The 22,068-nt window shown below is 46.3% G+C and overlaps 2 protein-coding genes across 3 annotated transcripts in view; both read right to left on the minus strand.

Annotated features, from left to right (window-relative positions):
- The window catches only part of stab1 (stabilin 1), a gene marked incomplete at its 5' end in the record, with an annotated part of 91,583 nt that extends 86,776 nt beyond the window's left edge, over positions 1–4,807 (minus strand). The window contains 2 exon segments of the mRNA XM_084464345.1: positions 3,543–3,630; positions 4,737–4,807. Coding sequence (XP_084320471.1) covers positions 3,543–3,630; positions 4,737–4,807 — 159 coding nt within the window.
- Positions 4,808–6,916: 2,109 nt separating this feature from the next.
- Positions 6,917–21,850, minus strand: nisch (nischarin). 2 transcript variants are annotated; one of them, XM_084464119.1, is made up of 28 exons: positions 21,465–21,850; positions 20,972–21,055; positions 20,380–20,565; positions 20,212–20,260; positions 19,830–19,987; positions 19,400–19,495; positions 19,177–19,272; positions 18,914–19,075; positions 18,468–18,536; positions 18,119–18,304; positions 17,832–17,960; positions 17,474–17,590; positions 17,180–17,285; positions 16,502–16,578; positions 16,223–16,314; positions 15,774–16,052; positions 13,578–13,870; positions 13,293–13,501; positions 12,700–13,097; positions 12,249–12,412; positions 10,573–10,603; positions 10,274–10,409; positions 9,925–10,078; positions 9,641–9,760; positions 9,112–9,273; positions 8,728–8,879; positions 8,398–8,573; positions 6,917–7,677 (listed from the first exon to the last, which is right to left on the minus strand). In XM_084464119.1, the coding sequence occupies exons 1-28, from the start codon at positions 21,540–21,542 to the stop codon at positions 7,359–7,361; spliced, it is 4,278 nt and encodes a 1,425-aa protein (XP_084320245.1). In that variant the 5' UTR covers positions 21,543–21,850; the 3' UTR covers positions 6,917–7,358. The 2 variants fall into 2 exon arrangements, with proteins under 2 accessions (XP_084320245.1, XP_084320244.1); XM_084464118.1 differs by having other exon boundaries at positions 15,774–16,055.
- Positions 21,851–22,068: the final 218 nt, after the last annotated feature.

A 22,068-nucleotide genomic window follows, 5' to 3' on the forward strand; every position in this document is an offset into this window, starting at 1 on the left:
GACTATTAGTAAGCGTGTCCTTGGTAGATATTATCTCCTTAGTGGTGCGGTTCGTGCACTGGACTGTTATTTAGTCGTAATCACTAATTTACAGCCCCACGTTGGGCGCCATGTCGAGTGTTCCAACCTATAATGGGTTTTTATAGTATGAGGGCTATATGAGAACCTTCAGTCGCACTAGGTGGGAAGACCTCTCCTGACGTCTAGGAGAGGGGTACCCGATACTGGTTTCTCTTCGGCCCCGGGGCTTAACCTGTGCTGGCCCTCTTTGTATGTGTTAGAGTTCCTCGGCTAAGCTCAGTGGAGGAAGACTCTGGTCTATGTGTCCAACACAGGTCACTCGTTTAAGCCCCTACGAGGTTAAGCTAAATTTAGGCTATACGCGTTTCGATCGAACTCTGTGGCGTCTCTTACCACCCCAGTCCCTATGGGCCACGAAGCGGGGAACAAGTCTGAACCTCTTTATATTGCCTCACTCTCCGGACCAGTCACAATCAACCTTGTTTGTGTCATGCACCACTCACCTATCGTGCGGAGGCTGGGAGAGCTGCGAGCTGTCGGTTGGGCCCCTACTGAGGGGCCGGGTCAATTACTGAAGAACCGATTCAATCGCCTACTACAAAATGTAGTCAGGTAGTTTTATTTAGATTCAATAAACTCGTTTACACTATGACAGAGAAAAGGATTTGTCAAGAGAAAGAGGTTAAATGTTAACGGAGTCTAATATATAATACCGTTTTACAAAATGTTACAAAAAATCACGATTACATTAAAAAAGAGTCTAAAACATTAAATCATCATTAAGGTTTCTATTAAGAGGTCTACACGCTCCTGTCTTTGCATATCTATTAGAGTCAACAATTGAGTCTATTAGACTGCACGAGCAGTGTTACAATAAACCATACAATAAACCATACAATCAATTATCAATCAACAATACAAATTATCAATAAACAATATAAGTAAGACTAGATATAAGGGTAGTAATCCCGTACTAGATATAAGGGTAGTAATCCCGTACTAGATATAAGGGTAGTAATCCCGTACTAGATATAAGGGTAGTAATCCCGTGTTACAGCTTGGTCCTGCGTGGGTGCTATCCCAATAAACCTGAAAAAGAATAAGCTAAAGAGTGGTAATCGCAATACGCAAAAAATACCTCAGTAGAGGCTGCCTTTCTAAGTAAGTAGAGGGAGAGAGGGAAGGAGAGGAAGAAGCAGTGACCGGGGTCCAATAGAGTCAACAAGTGACTCCATCAGACCCCGTGGGTTAGTGAGTAAAAGAAGGCAGGAGAAGAAGTGCTGCCGAGAGGGTCCTGGGTGCGCTCTATATATACCAGTTGCCAGCTGACTTTGTGCGTGCGAAGGCAGACGCATGCGTAGTTATGATACAGTTACATTCAAGCCGTTTCTCAATTCGCGTTCTCGTGTGTTCTCGTGTACTTGCGTTCTCGATAAACGTCATCAGTGGTAGCCCAAGCACTGTTCCAATTCCAAGTACGCGAGTACTGTCGTAAAACCCGGAAGTGTTCTCGATGAGGCCGTTCCACCGAGGATGCATCGGAGGTGACTCGTGTGGACTTGGGACCGTTAAATATCCCAGAATGCATCATAGAGTCCGCTGCTGTTCCAATTGCAGTTGCGTACTCGCGTTCTCGGAAGTCTGTACTTGAAAGTCTGGACTTGCCAAGTACGTACTTCCAAGTCCGCGAGTACGTAGTCCGCGTACTTGGTATTGAGAAACGGCTTCAGTCTTAATCAGAGGTAGAGAGGCATGGAGGTTCCTGTTTTTCTTCTAGGGCCCTTTGGTACAATTTTTGCTGACGCAGCAGCTCAGCAGTTCAACAATTCAATTGCCGTTTCTCAATACCAAGTACGCGGACTATGTTCTCGCGGACTTGGAAGTACGTACTTGGCAAGTCCGGACTTTCAAGTACAGACTTCCGAGAACGCGAGTACGCACCTGCAATTGGAACAGCAGCGGACTCGATGATGCATTCTGGGATATTTAACGGTCCCAAGTCCACACGAGTCACCTCCGATGCATCCTCGGTAGAACGGCCTCATCGAGAACGCATCGAGAACACTTCCGGGTTTTACGACAGTACTCGCGTTCTCGCGTACTTGGAATTGGAACAGTGCTTGGGCTACCACTGATGACGTTTATCGAGAACGCAAGTACACAAGAACACACGAGAACGCGAATTGAGAAACGGCCAATATCTCAGTATATTCCACGTGATGCTCGCACTAAATTCGGAAGTCCTGTTCATATATGGTAGTGTCAATCGGAAGTCCTGCTCATATATGGTAGTGTCACTGAAAGTCTGGGTTTTTTTCCATGAGCAGATGTACACGATTGTTCCCGTTTTCTTCGGAGGCCACCGGTATACTTAGCATCGAAACCTATTAATTTATTGTCCAGGTTAATAGCAGATGTCCTACCCTTGATTGGGCAGTGGGAGGCTTAGGGCTAGGTGCGTCAACGTGTGGCCTCACGGGCACACAACAGTCTGGACAGAGCCCAGACTCAGCTCTAGGAGCCGCTCCACACTCGTTTGGAGGAGAATGGAAGTCAACGGCCAACCGCCCGATTTCGGAACGCGGCCACACACATTTCACTTTTATCAAACTTCAAGCGGAAAATGTCTCAAAAAACATTCACCACTCACCGTTATGATGGTGTTCGTTGCTTGCTAAAATCCAAAGAGGTCCAGGCGGGTAAACTGACTGCAAAAGTCTTCAAATAGTACATTTAAGACGGGTTGCTCTAGAACAGACCTGTGGGTCGTTGATCGGTTGTGGGTGGCTCGCAAGTTCCAAAAAAATAAAGATTTAAAATAATAATATCCTATATATATATATTTTTTTTTTCAATTCATTCTTAATAATAAAAATAATAAATTAATAATAAATTGTATTTTTTTTAAATAACTTTTAATGTAAAAATTGATTGTAAGCAGTTCAAATATCCGAAAACATGTGGGAAAGGCTTTTATTGTGAAAACAGCTGGTGCGCGCGTGATCGCATGTGGTTGTTTACAAGGTGTCATTCAACTTTCTCATTGATGAAATATAACAAGTCCAGATACAGATCCACACTGAGTGATGAACACCTGTCAGTTGTGCTGCGCATAGCCACATCAGGAATTACACCTGACTTCAGTGCAGTTGTTGCAGCCCATCAGAGACTTAGTTCCTCCCACTGAGTACTTTTTAATGTGTGGGTTGTTTGGTCAGTCTTGTCTTCTTGTTTCCCAGTAGTTTGGCTGTCTGAGTGAATTTGACTGTTTGTTTTGAGTTGTGTACTTTGAGTTCTTCAGAGCTGAGGTGGAAGGGGAGTTTGTGTGTGTGTGTGTGTGTGTGTGTGTGTGTGTGTGTGTGTGTGTGTGTGTGTGTCTGTGTGTGTGTGTGTGTGTGTGTGTGTGTGTGTGTCTGTGTCTGTGTCTGTGTCTGTGTGTGTGTGTGTGTGTGTGTGTGTGTGTGTGTGTGTGTGTGTGTGTGTCTGTGTCTGTGTCTGTGTGTGTGTGTGTGTGTGTGTACCTGCTGTTTGGAAGCTCCTACACACAGTAGTACCAGCAGAATGATGAAGTTTTCCCCCACCGTATTGAAGAAAACCATCCTGACAACCCTGCGTCAAACATCACACAAACATCACACAAACGTCACACTAACATCACACAAACATCACACCAACATCACACAAACATCACACTAAAATCACATTAAGTTCAAGCTAATTTCACATTTACTTCACACTAACTACACACCAACATCCCACTTACTTCAAGCTAATTTCACACTTATTTCAAATCAACATCATACAAACTTTACATTAACATCACACAAACCTCACGCTAACTTCAACCAACTTCACACTAACTTTACACTAACATTAACATCATAACAACATCCCACACACTTACCACTAACTTCCCATTAACGTCACTTCACATCAAACTAACTTCATATTAACATCTCACCACCATCACACTAACTTCTACTACCTAACTACATATACAGCATGGATGTGTGTCAATCTCTATTGGTATTGTTCATAATAACTACACTTTTTAAAAATTTTATAGTTAAGTGATATAGTTATAGTTTAGTTTTTCCTGGAGATTTTCTTTTTTTATATGCTTTCATATCAAAACAACAATGTTAGTACTATATAAAATATATATCAGTAGTAAATTAACAATGTTACTACTATATAAAATATAAATCAGGAGTAAACTAACGCAATTACTACTATGTAATATATTTATATATCAGTAGTAGACTAACGATGTTACTAGCAAATAATATATTATCAGTAATAAACTAACAATGTTACTACTATATAATATATATATCTATCATTAGTAAACTAACAATGTTACTTCTATATAATATATACAGTATATTAGTAGTAAACTAACGAATCAAATACCGTACTATATCAAATATAATAAAAAATATACTACTATTTAACATTATAAATATATACCTTATTTCAAAAATATATATTTACCTCTATATTAGAAGGAAATATATATTTACAACATATGAGTAGTAAACTAACCATGTACTACTATCTAACTATACTATATAAGTTATAGATGTTACAGTTGTTACATACAGTATATACTATATACTATTTTGTGTATAGTAGTATAAAGTCTTGTATATACTTTTATTATATAATACTATATACTACTATGTATACGATGCATACTATATATAAAAACTAACCAGACGACAGCGGACCAGTCCAGGAAGCACTCTCCCCTCTCCTCTTCTGAGACTGGTCTAACTGAACACATGACATACACCTCCCTCTCCCTTAGCACCTCCCCTCTCCATTAGCACCTCCTTTAGCACCTCCTCTCCTCTAACACCTCCCTTAGCACCTCCCCTCTCCATTTGCACCTCCTTGAGCAGCAACTCCTCTCCTCTAGCACCTCCTCGACCACCTCCCTTTACAGAAAGACAGACAGGTTTTGCTACAACTCTGCCTCTTGCAAGGTCGACAAAAAGTCAGAGAGAGAGACAGAGTGATAAAGAGAGACAGAGAGAGAGAGAGACAGAGGGAGAGAGACAGAGACAGAGAGAGAGAGAGGTATGAGAGAGATAAAGGAGGAGAGAGGAAGTGGGGAGAGAGACAGAGAGAGAGAGGTATGAAAGAGATAGGGAGGAGAGAGCGAGAAAGAGTGGGGGAGAGACGGAGAGAATGAGTGATTAAGAGAAAAAGCAGTTTTCCAAGACTGTGAGTTCTTCTCCTGTCAGGAAGGAAGGGTGTGGCTTATCTTTTGGACAAGCAGGCCTGTGATTGAACGGATATGCCCGTTCAGCTGACCACTATCTTTCAATCTCTTTTCTCCTCTCTCTCTCCCCTACCTCTCTCCTCTGCTCTCTCTCTCTCTAGACATGGCCTGGGAGAAAGAGGAGGAGACTGTCACACTTAACTGAAAACAACAACTAATCTCAACAGGAGCTTGCAGATTCATCTGATTATATGGCCAGGAAATGGAGCCTTCAACACCCAAAAGGAAATTTGGATTAAAGAGTCTTTTGATTGGCTGTCAATCCCAGTGTGAAATGATTGGTTAGAATCTTTGAGCCCAGTGCCTTGCACTACCTGCTGAGCTACACAGGGATTAGAACCTTTAACCCTGACAGTGTTAGTGCCATACTATACACACTGAGCTACACAGGGATTAGAACCTTTAACCCTGACAGTGTTAGTGCCATACTATACACACTGAGCTACACAGGGAGTATAACCTTTAACCCTGCAGTGTTAGTGCCTTGCTATACACACTGAGCTATACAGGGAGTATAACCTTTAACCCTGCAGTGTTAGTGCCTTGCTCTACCTACTGAGCTACACAGGGATTAGAACCTTTAACCCTGACAGTGTTAGTGCCTTGCTCTACACACTGAGCTACACAGGGATTAGAACCTTTAACCCTGACAGTGTTAGTGCCTTGCTCTACACACTGAGCTACACAGGGATTAGAACCTTTAACCCTGTAGTGTTAGTGCCTTGCTCTACACAGGGATTAGAACCTTTAACCCTGTAGTGTTAGTGCCTTGCTCTACACAGGGATTAGAACCTTTAACCCTGTAGTGTTAGTGCCTTGCTCTACACAGGGATTAGAACGTTTAACCCTGTAGTGTTAGTGCCTTGCTCTACACAGGGATTAGAACCTTTAACCCTGTAGTGTTAGTGCCTTGCTCTTTCCATCTCTCTGGACGATCCCAGGCTGACACAGCAAATCATGGGGGAAACAGCCTCCGATTGGCTGACGAGGCCAGGAGGGATCCAATGGGAGGTCAGAGAGGTTGTGCTGACAACCCACTCCGTTTGTCTGTTCAACCTCCCAGAACCGGAAGTCATGCAGGGCAAACAGGAAGCAAACAGGAAGTGGCTTCCTGTTTTGGAGGAAGAGCAGCAATTTGTTCTGCTGGCGGTGGAGAATGCAGAGAAACGCTGAGCACACATTATACCGGTTCTGCTGGGAAGACTGGTTAAAACTGGTGCCAACGGTAAGACTGGTTAAAACTAGTAAGACCGATGTATACTTTTTATTCTGATTTAGACTGGTTTGCACTGATTATTCTGCTTCTACTGGTAACACCCCCACGATAAACAGGTTCTAGGTCGAACTGGTTTATATTGGTTGTACTGGTTTATGGTGGTTTGAGCCCCTATATACTGGTTCTACTGGTTACTGGTTGTATTGGTGTGACAGGTTAGACTGGATGTAGCAGAAGACACTCACTAATGGTTGTACTGGGCAGTATCACCAGTAGTGAGTGTCTTCTGCTGGTTATACTGGGACCTGACCAGTTCAATTGAATAAAGTTAAACCCTAAACACCAGAAAATGCAGGCTGAATAGAGACACTTAATAAAATACCAAAGACACTTACACCAGCAAACTGATAATTTATTATAAAATAAGTTAAAAAATTATTGTTGGGCTGCAGCTCAAAACAATAATATTAATAATAATCTTTACAAATTAATTTGTATCCACAGGAATATCCCCAAATACCATTATTTTATGACAAGCTGCACACACAGACACACGCACTGCTAAAGTTTCAGAATAAGTCCAAGTTAAAAACACAGTCTGTCTTTCTGTCTTCTGCAGTCCATGATTCTGTTGGCTTGTGTCGCTGTCAATCAGGGCTGTCTTAAGGTCACGCCCACAGCCAATCAATGGCTAAAGTAAAATCCTGGTGAACCAATGAGCAGCCAGTAGAATCCTGGTGAACCAATCAGCAGCCAGTAGAATCCTGGGGAGACAATGAACACAGTATAATCCTGGGGAGCCAATGAGAAGGCAGTAGAATCCTGGGGAGCCAATCAGCCGGTGAGCTCCAGGGGCAGCTCGCGGCTGCACAGCGCCTCCCACTGGCGGGCCAGCAGCGCCACCAGACGCTCCCGGCTCTCAGCCGCTGGCACGAAAATACACCATGTGACCTCCTGGGCCCCGCCCCCGGCCCCGCCCCTGGGGGTAGGCCCCTCCCCCCGGCTGAAGTGGTCCACGTGGAGGGGGGGTAGCAGGTCGGGTCCGGGCAGTTCATCCAGGACCAGGGTCAGGGCCTGGGGGTACGTCTGGTACCCCAGCAACACCCGCTCCACGTCCCGGATCCGGCGGGCCTCGCGCACCTGGTAGCGCTCTCTGGTGGACAGTATTATATTACTAAATATCATTATTGTATTAAACATTATAATTATATTAAATATTATATTACACCTGGTAGCGCTCTCTGGTGGACAGTATTATATTACTAAATATCATTATTGTATTAAACATTATAATTATATTAAATATTATATTACACCTGGTAGCGCTCTCTGGTGGACAGTATTATATTACTAAATATCATTATTGTATTAAACATTATAATTATATTAAATATTATATTACACCTGGTAGCGCTCTCTGATGGACAGTATTATATTACTAAATATCATTATTATATTAAACATAATTATATTAAATATTATATTACACCTAGTAGCGCTCCCTGGTGGACAGTATTATATTACAAAATATCATTATTATATTAAATATTATTATTTTACACCACATAGCGCTCCCTGGTGGACAGCATCATAGTATTGTTATTATTATTATTATTATTATTATTATTATTATTATATTTAACATTATTATTATTCAATTTTAAAAATATATTATTATTATATTCAATATTAGAAATATTATAATAAATATGACCAAATACTGTAGTCCTCTGTGATGGACAATATTATTATATTACTTGTAAAATAAAGATTTAACAACAATAAATATTAAATATATTATAATTATTAAAGTTATTATCTAATCTTGTATGTGATTGGTTGCTTGGTGTTAGAGAGCTTGTCATGGTCTGACCTGCAGGGCGGTTCCTTGGCGAAGTCAGGCAGGGGATAACTGACATAGTCCTCGTCCAATAGGAAGATGTGGGAGGCAGTCAGAACCAGGGTCCGGGGGTGGAGCCACGGCAAGGGGGTGGAGTCATGGCCTTGATAGGGGTGGCCTGATCTTTCTGGAAGATCTGAAACCTGGACCTGCACAGAAGAAAAAAGGAAGTAAACAGGAAGTATGTCAGACTTAACAGGAAGTGTGTAAAGGTTAGAAGGAAGTGTGTCAGAGTTAGCAGGAAGTGTATCAGAGTTTATCAGAGTTAAAAGGAAGTGTGTCAGAGTTAGCAGGAAGCCAGACCTGGAACACCAGCAGGTAGAGCAGTATGTTGAAGGAGGAGGCTGGACTCTTCCGGTCGGCCACGATGAAGGTCAGGTCTCCCATCTCGTCCTCGTTGGGGTAGATGAACCTCACCCTGCTGCTGTGGACCAGCTCGTAGTTCTGCATTTTACCTGCAGGGGGAGACACACGGCCAAGGGGCTCTAGTCTGGTCCATGGGGGCTTTCACACGAGAGCTGGACGTCTGTTTGAAGGAACCATCATGGTCCAATTGCGTGGGTCTTGGTCCGTCGTCCAAGCTACAACTACTGAATACGATTCGGATCGCTGTAGGTGGGAATGTGAATGGAACCCAGGAAACTAACCAAGACCTGCTTATCCGGATCCAGAATGGTGGCGGTGTACCTGAGGTGGTGCTGGTGAACTGGGTGTAGAAGTCCTGCTCCACCGGCTCTGGGTCCGGTCGGGTCCGGTCTAGGCTGAGGGCCGACATCAGCTCCTTCAGGAAGCAGGACGTCCCGTAGCTGTCCCTACTCACACAACACACCACCTGGCACGCACTGCCCCCTACACACGCACATCAGAGATACACCCACACACTGGTAGTTAAGGTTATGGATATAATTCGGATTGTGCTACTAAGAGAAGATAATAATGTTAACTGGAACATGATGCGGTGATATTGTCACACACTCTCTCTCACACACACACACACACACACACACACACACACACACACACACACACACACACACACACACACACACACACACACACACACACACACACACACACACACACACACACACAAATCTGTTAAGTTATATCTGAGACCTTCTAGTTGTATCACTGCGGCCATTTTGGCAGAGTTGTGTTTTTTATTTATCAGTGCTTTCAAAACACAGTTTGAATGAAACTTTCTGAACATGCTGACCTATGAGGCGGAAGTACTGGTCGAACAGTCCCACGTTGACGGACAGCAGGTCAGACAGGCTGATGGACAGACAGACACACAGACACAGCTCCTGGTATCTCTGGTCCACTCTGTCCCATTCTACAGAGAGAGAGACAGGCGGGCAGGCAGGCAGAAAGACAGGCAGAGAGAGAGACAGACAAGTAGAGGGAGACAGAAAGAGCGACATTTTATTCCCAAACTTTTAAGAATATACCTGTAATCATACATGTGTGGTTTAGACCAATCAGAGAGCTGAATCTCACCAGATGGAAGGCTAAGTGAGGAGGCGGAGTCTTCCAACAGGAAGTAGATGGCTTTGTTGGACAGCAGCAGACAGGAAGTGACCTCAGTCTCCGGAGATATGTAGAAGATAACCGACAACCATAAAACCTGTCTCACCTCCTCACCCACTTCCCACTGTAAATACACACACAGAATGTATTGGCTGGGATAAACATTCAATATCCTGGACTAGAGAACAGCTTTGCAATCTATATACAGGTTTATCTATTAATATCTATATATATGCATCTCTTTATCTACATATTTAGAGCTATATTTCTAAATAGTCGATTTGATCAAACGATCTGAGGTGTCGCTATGGAAACCCACCTGAGCTATGGAGCTCTTGAAGAGGGCCTGCAGCGCCGGGCCAGGCAGCCCAGCCAGGAGCACCTGTCCTGGGGAGAGACTGGTGAGGAGGTGAGCTGGGGGCTGGTTCTCCTCCGTCAGCCTCTGGAGCTCAGAGCTGGGGGGGGGCGGCGAGCTCAGTTAAGGCTCATTCATACTCTCTCCATGACCGCTCATGCTCCAGTAAGATGCGCTTGTTTTGAAGAGAGGATGTGTAGCAAGAAGCTCAGCTGCTAACGAAAACTATGAAATACAATCTCAATACAGGGCGTGGGGCTCACCTGTGCAGGTCCCCAGTGGTCTGGGCAGCGTCTGGAAGGAGAACCAGGAGTTTAGTTGTAGTGCAGTATAGGTGAGTTTTCTGTAGAATAGTGTATTGTAGTATAGTTTAGGTGTACTATAGCAGGGTTCCAGACTAACTTTTTGCATTGGTTGCACTGGTGCGCCTAACTTTTCTTTTTAGGTGCACCAGCACAAAATTTAGGTGCACCCAAAAATTTAGGGGTTTCAAGTGCTTCACCTAGCCGAAATTGAACATTTCAAAATAAAACATTTCCAAATAAAAGGGCTTGTGCTTAAAGGGTTATTCACCTATAAAACAACATTGTGCTCCAACACTATATATCATATATTTATAGGTTATTTTGCTGCAATTGAATATACTAACTCCAAATTAAAAAGTAAATCTCTTTACCGATACACTTCCGGTGATTTGACGTGTCAAAAATGCACAACTACAAGTTCTGAATGGGGGCGGGTCACAATGAATGGGGCCGAGATGATGGACAGTACAGGTGATGGTGCGCTTTGGTTGACAGCGGGAGAGGGAGAGGAGATGGAAGACGGAGCCTCGCTGTCCTATATGTTTCGAAACATATAGGTTACAGATTAATAAAGGCCTGCATGAGACTCGTGGTCCTACCAACAAAAGTAAAAAAATATAAACCCGGTGTGCAATGATCATGTTTTAAATTTAAAAATGTGCTTATTAATGATAACGCAAAACATTAAAATAGCTACTTGACCCCACGACACGCACAAACGTGCAACATGCAATAAACGGCAGGCGTGTTAAACAACCCAATAAATCCAACCTACCTTGTAAGCTTGTTCAATAATTAGAGAGGGAGAGGAGATAGACTGATCCACGCTGTCCTTTAGGACAGCTGGGTTGTTTAACACGCCTGCCGTTTATTGCATGTTTAAGTTTGTGCGTGTCATGGGGTCCAGACTCTCAGTAGTGGGTCTGGTTGGAACAGTAGGCTGTTTTTTAAGTTAGTTTCAACCTCGCTTCATTTTCCCTCGTCTTTTGTCACATTTATTTTCTTTCTCCGTTTAAGTTACTCTGGCACTCAGGTCGCTTGCAATTTTTAAACACACACAAGCAGTGAACAAGACCACAGCCAATCAGAGGCAAAGAGCCGACCAAGCTCTTTCTCTTATTGGTTTAGACCACAATATGATCCTACCACAAGTGTGAGTTCGGTCACAGGAGAACACATAGAGATGATGCAAAGGAAATTTATGTTTTCACCCGGGCAGCGTCAGGTGCACCAGTGCGACCTAGAAAAATTATTAGTTGCACCCTTAAATATTTTGGTTGCATGTGCGACCAAATTAGTCGCACTCTGGAGCCCTGTATAGTATAGTGTAGTATTCGGTAGTATAGTTTAGATGTAGTGTTTACAGTATAGTGTAGTGTTCTGTACTAGTACTAGTATTCTGTAGAATTCTATAGTATAGTTTAGGTGTAGTATAGTATAGTGAAGTATTCTTTAGTATAGTTGAGGATTAGTATAGTGTAGTTTTCTGTAGTAAAGTATAGAGTATAGCATTCTGTAGTAAAGTATAGAGTATAGCATTCTGTAGTATAGTAAATGTAGCATTCTAGTATCTAGTATAGTATGGTATATTATAATATAGTATAGTGTAGTATAGTGTAGTGTATTACTGGTACCTGGCTGCGGTGTAGCGGGTCTGACCAGAGCCACGGTCCTCAGACCCTCCAGAGAGGCTGTCCTGGCTCCCAGCTCCCCCAGGAAGGAGAGCCTGTCTTGGGCTAGAGGGAACACCAGGCCCAGCCTCCAGCCGCCCAGCACCACCTCCACCACATGGCCAGCCCTGAAGCGGGTACACTAGTTACAGCTTAACAATAACCAGCCAGTCAACAGTCAACCAACCAGCCACCACTCAACCAATCAGTCAACTGTCAACAAACCAGTCAACCAGTCAACCACTTAACCAACCAACCAGTCAACCACTCAACCAACTAGTCAACTACTCAACCAGTTGACCAACAAGTCAACAGTCAACCAACCAGTCAACTACTCAATCAATCAATCAATCAGCCAACCAACCGACCCGTTGCCCAGCCCACCAGTCATGCACCAGTCATCCTCTGGAGGGACCTGTGTTTGTGCTGGGGTCCGTCTGGGCGGTGTCGAGGGTGGAGGACCACGGCGCCAAGAGGAACCCGGGTCACCCTGCTCCAGGAGGAGGAGGTGCTGGAGGAAGAGGAGGAGCTGCTCCTCGTGTGGGCAGCCAGAGTGCTGAAGTTCACCTTCACCACACACAGGTGTCTGGGGGTGAGGAAGAGGAGGGTGGGGGTCCTGGACGAAGCCACTTCCTGGTTCAGGATGTCTGTCAGGAGGGGCGCGGGGCAGAGGGAGGAGCCAGAGGCAGGGAGGAGCAGGTGGGCGAGGTATCCTCCTCCGCGCACCTCCTGCTGCTCCCAGGGGCTGAGGAGCGACCACAGCAGCTGAGGATTCTGGGTAGTGTGTGGCGGCACCTCAGGACTGACAGGAAGCTGTAGGGCACATAGATCACTTTAGAATCCAACACACACACCAACCCACACACATATGAATGAACACACCCTGCAATCCATGCACTTGATCACACACACACACACACACACACACACACACACACACACACACACACACACACACACACACACACACACACACACACACACACACACACACACACTTAGGTCTACCTTGGCCTGGATCAGGGCTGAGAGGGGCGTGTCCTGGGGGGAGGGGCAGATGAACCAGAGCTGGGTAGGTCTGGACCGGATACCCAGGCAGACCCAGGGCTCCGGGAGCAAGGAGGAGCAGGAGGAGAACACCACCTCCTCGTAGGGCAGCAGGAACTCCTTCTGCAGACCGGACACCACCTCGTCCACGCCGGGATGCACGTCCTGGTCTGAGACAAGAGACACGTTGACTTCCGGCTGGGTTTCCATGGTTACATGCCTGTTCACATTGGGCTGTGTTTGTACCTGCGTTGTGATTGGTACAGGGGCTGTCAGCTGACAGGGAGAAGAGACCCAGGTGCTGGTCAGTGAACACCAGGCACCCCACCTTCTGCTGCACCTCCTTCCGCTCCACCTCCTCCTTCTCCTCGTTCACCTCCTCTTCCTCCTTCACCTCCTCCTCCTCCTCCTCCTTCTCCTCCATCCAGAAGCACCACCTCACGTCCCTGGCTCGGGGCTGCAGCTCCGCGGGGCTCAGGGGGGAACAGGACTCCCCCAGACCCATCTCAAAGTACCCGTCCCTGGAGGAGGGGCTGGACCTGGAAGGGGAACACCTCATCCAATCAGGAGCCTTCCCCAAGGAGGACAACACCTCATCCAATCAGGAGCCTTCATCAAGGAGAACACCTCATCCAATCAGGAGCCTTCCTCAAGGAGGACAACACCTCATCCAATCAGGAGCCTTCCTCAAGCAGGAGAACACCTCATCCAATCAGGAGCCTTCCTCAAGGAGGACAACACCTCATCCAATCAGGAGCTTTCCTCAAGCACTAGAAAACCCCATCCAATCAGGAGACTTCCTCAAGGAGGAGAATACCTCATCCAATCAGGAGCCTTCCTCAAGGAGGAGCTCCCACTACTAACCTGGTCCAACAAGAGCTGGTCTAACAAGAACTGGTCTAACTAGACCTGGTTTAACTAGAACTGGTCTGACTAGACCTGGTTTAATTACACCTGGGGCCTCATGTACAAAGCTTGCTTACGCACAAAAAAGCTGCGTAAGCAACTTCTCACACAAACGATCGGATGTACAAAGACTGACTTGACGTGAGAAAGTGCGGTTCTCCACGCAAACTAAATGCCTGGCTTACGCACATTTCTGCTGCATTTTGTCACTTGGCGGCACATAGAGGCAATGCAGCGCAACAACATTAAGCCTACGCAATCACGAGTCATGAAGTAATATTGTAATATGAGGCTAGTTCAAAGTGGATTTGAACGTCGGGATGCGTGATCGATGTGATTGATGCACTTCAATCATGCGTTGTATGAGAACCTTTATCCTTTCTTTTATCTGTTGCTGGTTGGTCGCAATCGTATGATAAACCAGAAGTTGTGCAATAATAGGGGCCGTGCGATAATAGGCGTTAAGTATGCTATAGGCCTACTGCATGAGAAAATTTAGATCGATAATGCGCAACAATCGGGAGATGGGGACCCCCCGAATATTGAAGGGTATTTCGCACACTGCGCATAATGTGACACTGTTGTTAGGCTAAACTTAAAACAGACCAATAAAACAGAATTGTCAATATTGGAATTAAAAGGAAATTAAAAGGAAGCCCCAGCAATATTATTTTCAGTGATGGCTTGTTTATTAAACGTTATATATTTTCCTGACCACGCATGACATCTGGGCTAATTGATCTCTCTTCACGCATTTGTTGTGAAATTCTTGACTGCAATATTATTATGTGATGTTGAGTGGAGTAAGCCATTGTTACTTAAAATGAATCCATCAATGAACCAGTCTGCCAATTTCGAATTACGTACATATTATTGACACCTTAGGTGTATGGGAACAACCTATCGTCAGCATGCATCCAAATAAATGAGAATATAAAAGCATGCAAAATGTGGCTATAATCGATGTTTGTGTGTGTGTGTGTGTGTGTGTGTGTGTGTGTGTGTGTGTGTGTGTGTGTGTGTGTGTGTGTGTGTGTGTGTGTGTGTGCAGTGATGGCCTTGATAGAAGATATTGCGAGTGGTCGCATTCAAAATGAACGGGTGTTCCGCGACTATTATGATTTTTTGGCTCATGATGATGACTGGCTTATCAACCAATTCGGATTTCCAAGAACTATGTATTTCTCCTAACTGCAGTAGTGCAATAGGCCTGCACTACTGCAGGCCTATTTATACTAATTAGCATATTAAATGAAGGAGGAGACTGGGCGGAGAGTCGGGCTCGTGTATGTGCGCTCAATTTCACGTTAATTGGGATGTACAAAGAGAATCTGTGTGAAATTGTGCTTATGCAAGGATAGATACATCCGTTTTTGATAGATTTTGGTGTCCACAAAGTTTTAGTCAGAAATCCACGCAAGTCTTAGTACATCAGGCCCCTGGTCCTCCTTAAGTCAAGCTAACCATACCCGACTGTTAAACTTGACCCAACTAGTTAACGTGTTCACTCTAGTAAGACTGTTTCTGATTGGTTACCTGGGGCACCCAGCAGGAGGCAACACAACATCTCTGTGCTCAGATGTCAGCTCCCCCTCCTGCACCTCCTCCTGCTCCTCCTGCTCCTCCTGCTGCACCTCCTCCTGCACCTCCTGCTGGCTCAGGGGCAAGGCCAGGCAGAGGGACAGCTGGGTAATGAAGTCTTTGTTGGATGAGAGGGACAGGAGGTGGGAGGAGAGGCAGAGGAGGGGGGAGGGGAGGGAGAAGAGGTGGGAGAGAGAGAGGGAGGAGCTACTGGCAGGGTCTTCGGGGTGAGCACTTCTGTCAGAGAGGAGGAACCATAAACACCATTATTTGGCGCACACACACACACACACACACACACACACACACACACACACACACACACACACACACACACACACACACACACACACACACACACACACACACACACACACACACACACACACACACAAGTCCCCCACCTGGCTGTATTTGTAACCCCGCCTCCAGGACTGCAGTACGGAGCCGTGGGATTGGACGGGAGGGTAGATGGACAGACCGCAGAGGGCGGGATCTGGTTGGAGGAGAGCCAATCAGCATGAGATTGATGGATTGAATTCAAAGATTGTGGAAATGTACAGCTGGACTATGAAAGGCAAAGTCTGCGGACTGTTAGTGGGGACGGTGTACCATCCATGTACTCGTGAACCACATCAGAGCCCTACGATATTAAAGCTATGCTAACAGTTAGCGTCACCCACCTGGGAGGGGAGGAGGGAGGAGGCATCGGGGCAGACGAGGCGGGGGAAAACTACTTCTTCTTCTCTGCTCCTCACTTCTAAACAGGAAACATGACACAACTGTGACTGGGCAGCGCTGGCTGTTGTTCTTTCATCACACAGAACTACCCAATGATTCGACAGCCATGCAGTGTGATGCAGAGTGATGCAGCAATACATTTCATCAGCTCATCAACACACACACAAAGCTGAAACTTGATGTTAGCCATAAGAACAGTACTGTTAGCCGTAAGAACAATGTGCTAGGATGAGTACGGTTAGCCTTAAGAAGAGTACTGGTAGCCATAAGAACAGTGTGGTAGGAAAAGTACTATTAGCCATAAGAACAGTGTGGTAGGAAGAGTACTGTTAGCCATAAGAAGAGTACTGGTAGCCGTAAGAACAGTGTGCTAGGATGAGTACTGTTAGCCGTAAGAACAGTGTCAAAAGAAAAGTACTGTTAACCATAAGAACAGTGTGGTAGGAAGAGTACCGTTAGCCATAAGAAGAGTACTGTTAACCATAATAACAGTGTGCTAGGAAGAGTACCGTTAGCCATAAGAGGAGTACTTTTAGCCATAAGAACAGTGTGCTAGGAAGAGTACTGTTAGCCATAAGAAGAGTACTGTTAGCCATAAGAAGAGGTACATACATGGTTACCTTGGCTAGAGCAGTTGACCTTCTGGAGAGAGGGGGAAGAGGAGGAAGAGGAGGAGACGACAGGAGGAGCAGCAGATAAGGAAGACAAGCTGGACTCCTCTGCAACCTGAGGAGGAGGAAGAGCAGCGGTGAGAGAGGGGTAGGAGCAGCAGGAGGAGGAGGTGGTGTCTGAGTGTGACCTACCCTCTTGTCACCGCTACTCCTTCTCCTCCTCAGGTTGCAAAGGAGAAGGAGCAGTGGCGAGAGAGGGGTAGGAGCAGCAGGAGGAGGAGGTGGCGTCAGAGTGTGACCTACCCTCTTGTCGCCGCCGCTGTGGAGTTTGTCTTTGGTTTCCTTGGCCTTCTGGATGGCCTTCAGCACCTCCACCGTGTCCACCTCCTGCTGAGAGGTGGCCGTGCCGTCCAGACACACCTGCACACAGGGAATGAAGGAGCAACTTAACCAGAGGGAAGGGAGGAAGGGAGAAAGGAATGAGAGAGGGTAGGAGGAGGTAGGGTATAAGGAGGTAGGGTGTGAGGCGGTCAGGAGTGAGGAGGTAGGGTATACGGAGGTAGGGTATATGGAGGTAGGGTGTGAGGGGGTAGGAAGTGAGGCGGTAGGGTGTGAGGCGGTCTGGAGTGAGGAGGTAGGGTGTGAGGAGGTAGGGCTGTACCTCTGCGGCGCGGTCCCAGAACAGAGCCAGGGTCCGGGTGCGGTAGTCTGGGGAGCAGCAGAGGGGGTTGTGGGTCAGTGACAGCCTCTCCAGACACGGTAGGCCTGCTACACTCCGCACCTCCTGCAGCTACACAAACACACAGACACACACAGATACACACTTATAGAAAAATACAGTTTTGCACAATACTAGCATGCTAATCTGTGTTAGCATAACCTGTATCAGTATTGTGGCTGAGGTCCAGGTTGACCAGGGAGTAGCATTAGCAGTGTTAGCATGCTAACCTGTGCTATCAGGTTGTGGCTGAGGTCCAGGTTGACCAGGGAGTACAGCTTGTTGAGGCCAGAGAGAGTCTCCAGGCGGTTGCCGGCCAGGTTGAGGGTCCGGATATTCCCCAGACGGGTGTGGGCCGACTGGAGCACCTCCAGAGCGTTGTAGGACAGGTCCAGGTGGACCAGGTTGTACAGGTACTGGAAACAAACACACAAACAAACCTTTTACCTTTTGTATTATCACTGGTTTATCAGGTATAATTTGACCTGATTTCACTGTTGTATTAACTGGTTTACCGGTATCTGGTAAATTAACTGTTTTCACTGCTATATTGACTGGTTTATTGACAGTAACTGGTACCTGGAGGTGGTCTACAGACTGCAGCTGGTTGTGACTCAAGTCCAGAAACTCCACTTCTGGAACAAGTTTCTATGGAACACAGAAACAGAACCACCAAGGCTGGTCAACTAGTCCAGGTTGTGTACAGTGTTATACCCAGTGTTACAGTGTGGTATTGGGCTGGTATAGTGGTGGTATAGTTAGTTAGAATTATGGTAGTTACTAGGGTGGTAGTGGTTTAGTAAGTTGTAGTTATGGTAGCTAGTAGTGGTAGATTTAATTGTAGTTATGGTACAGTAGCTAGTAGGGTGGTAGTGGCATAGTTAGTTGTAGTTGTGGTAGATGGTAGGGTGGTAGTGGTATAGTTAGTTGTAGTTAGGTACTCACCACGGAGGCGTCTATCTCTGTGATGGTGTTGTGATAGTTAGCAGGGTGGTAGTGGTAGTTAGTCTGAGTTAGGTACTCACCACGGAGGCGTCTATCTCTGTGATGGTGTTGTGGCTCAGGTCCAGGGTGGTCAGTTTCCTCCACAGAGGAATGACGGCCGTCACGTGCGACCCAGGCCCTGCCCCTTCTACCGACTCCGCCTCCCACTGGGGAAACTCACTGGCCTCTGGAGCAAGGATGGCCTACGACACATCGTGTGACATCATCTGGTTACAGGACTAAACTATGACATCATCCTCATCATCATCATCATCCTCCTGCTGTGACCCCACCCGGGCCGTACCATCATGGAGGGGGTGGTGTGGTGGATACTGCAGGTGGCCAGGGTCCTGCGGAGGCTGGGGAGACCTTGGATCTGCTGGGAGGAGCACTCACTCACCTGCCAATCACACGGTTACACTGTCAATCACACATCACCTGTCATTAACATGTTAAAACTGTCAATCAGCAGAAAGGCATGCTGATGCACTCTCTGGGAGAGTCAGCAGGCCATAGGTCAAACTAACCTCTGCATGCAGCAGTGATTTGAATATGGACAGGTCAAAGGTCAGGCTGCTTTCCTGGATGTTGCTGGTTCCTATTGGTCCCTGCGTGCCCTGGATCTGACCAATCACATCACAATTTAAAATCAGCTGGATATTATTATTACTACAAATTTAAAGATGCTGTAGGTAAGATTTAGTTATATATGTGCAGATATATAAATATATATATGTGTAGGTATATAAATCTATAGACAGACACAGATATAGACAGATAGATAGATAGATAGATATATACACACATACAGTAAATACATACATACATACATACATACATACATACAGAGAGAGAGAGCGAGAGCGAGAGATAGATGTAGATGTAGATCTAGGTGTGTGTACCTTGAGGTTAGAGATAGATATATATATATATATATATATAGATCTAGGTGTATACCTTGAGGTAGCGTAGTCTGCAGGTGAAGTCCAGGATGTGGGCCAGGTGTGTGTGGAGCTCCGGTCCGCTGGGGGTAGACAGGTGCAGCTGCTCCCACACCGAGTGCAGCTGGAGCGGCCGCAGACAGTAGACCTGACCCCCCGCCAGCAGGTCCTCACCTGGAGACACAGACAGATGGAGAGAGCGACAGTTAGCACACAGACAGGTAGAGAGGCAGGTAGAGAGACCGACAGTTAGCGCACAGACAGGTAGAGAGACGTGTAGACAGATAGAGAGACAGACAGGCAGAGAGCGACATGTAGACAGACAAGTAGAGAGACAGACAGGTAGTCGGACAGGTAGACTATGACCCCGGGAGGTTAAAGGTCAACAGGAAGCTTACCTCTGTGAAACAATGCCTCAGCTAATGCAGCTGCAACCCCGCTCCTCTCCTGACAGACAGACAGGCAGACAGGTAGACAGGTAGACAGGAGTTAGGTACCTGGTAGACGCTGTGACCAATAACATGTAGCTGTCCTTCATCACACAGACGGACAGACAGACATCTTACATAGAGGTCAAAGTGGAGGAAGGAGGCGAGGGGGGGAGGCGTGGCCGAGCTGAGGAGGCGCAGGAGGAGCGTCTGCAGGTAGACCTCCAGCTCCCGTCTCCTCCGCTCCACCAGGCCCGGAGAGTTCTTCCCCAGCATCTTCTTAGGGGGGAGGAGCTGCTTGTCCACCAGCCAATCAGCACTCAGCTGCAACACAGACACCATACATAAAGCATACTGCTGCTAAGCTAAGGGGAGCCAACAGTCATGGGTTAGCCTCTGAGCAGAAATGGGGTTACGTAATCAGCCTCCCTGTTAACATGTCAGTTAGGTGACCTGGCTACCAGGGTACCCTACCCAGGACCCCTAACTGGCTAGTCCTGGTGACCATGGTAACCAGGTTACAACCCTGCTTTCCCCGTGCATATAAACCTACTGCTGCTAAACGAAAATACCATCCTACCACCGCTAGGGGGCGCTGGAACCGTGATCTTTAGTTTAGGTGGAAGTGGTTCCACTATAATATAATTATACATAATCTATAGTTTTTTATTCATCCACTATACAACAGAGTAGACGGATGTTTATTAGAATATAGTGTGTATTCAAGTACCTTCTCGTGCAGCACGTGGAAGTCGCTGTAGCGGTGTTTGACGGTCCACCGGTGCGCCCCGTCGGTCACCTGGATGACATACACCTGGACGGACGGACGGACGGACGGACGGACGGGCGCGCGCGCACACGCGCACACACACACACACACACACACACACACACACACACACACACACACACACACACACACACACACACAGCTCTTCAGCCTCAGAGATACATACATAATTTAAATAAATAATTTGTCATTATTATTTATGATTATGAGCTGCTGATACAGAAAGGGACACGTATGTCGTTGTCGTCTGGGACACCGTGTCCTTAAAAGGGCATGCCCAAACAGCTTAGTAAGCACATTTAAAGTCAACAGAAAGTAAGGAGACACCAGAGACGGCCCGTCCGCGCCTCCACTACGCATGCGCGGCTATCATGCGAATGCCTGTGATAACATGGATGTTATATTGATATGTATTGTAATATGTGTATATTACAGTGTAGTTCTCCACCAGCTCCGAGCCCAGGATACAGACGCTCCTCCTCCGCTCCTCGGACGCTCCGGCCGCCTCCATCTGCTCCTCGGTCTCCTCCCAGCAGCACCTCCTCGATCTGCTGTCCAGCACCTCCTCGATCTCCTCCCTGCTCCTCCTCAATCTCCTCCTGAGTCCCGACACCTCCTCGACGTCCTCGATGCTGCTCCTTCTCGATGTCCTCCCTGCTCCTCCTCGATCTTCTTGATCTCCTCCCAGCACCTCCTCTTCGATCTGCTCCACTAGTCTCCCTGCTGATACCCGCTTAGGGTTCGTTTCGTTGATGTTTAACGTTGGTTTAGTTTGAGGTGCGCTCCTGCTCTAGGAGGTTGTGGGTTCCATCTCCTCTGCAGCCATCTTTGTTGTGATGCGATCAGCCGCTGACTTATTCAAACGTCTCCAAACTTTATTGACAAGACACGACATCGCTACTATATGGAGTCTTTTTATAAGCGATTTATGGCAGATTTTTTACAGACAAAGTGGGATAAAATTAATATTTGATAGTTTCCTGACACAGCATTGACATTATCTCTCGAACAATGCGTTAGTATTTTTTCCAATATTG

Source organism: Micromesistius poutassou (genome assembly GCF_964030765.1).
Source record: "Micromesistius poutassou genome assembly, chromosome: 2".
Classification (NCBI taxonomy): Eukaryota; Metazoa; Chordata; class Actinopteri; order Gadiformes; family Gadidae; genus Micromesistius; species Micromesistius poutassou.

Coding starts and splice junctions, on each gene's coding strand:
- nisch (XM_084464118.1), bottom strand. CDS start 21,542: ATGGAGGCGGCCGGAGCGTCCGAGGAGCGGAGGAGGAGCGTCTGTATC. Junction 19,988..20,211: donor TGAGGCATTGTTTCACAGAG/GTAAGCTTCCTG, acceptor CTGTGTCTCCAG/GTGAGGACCTGCTGGCGGGG. Junction 13,098..13,292: donor CAGCCCTGATCCAGGCCAAG/GTAGACCTAAGT, acceptor TGTGCCCTACAG/CTTCCTGTCAGTCCTGAGGT.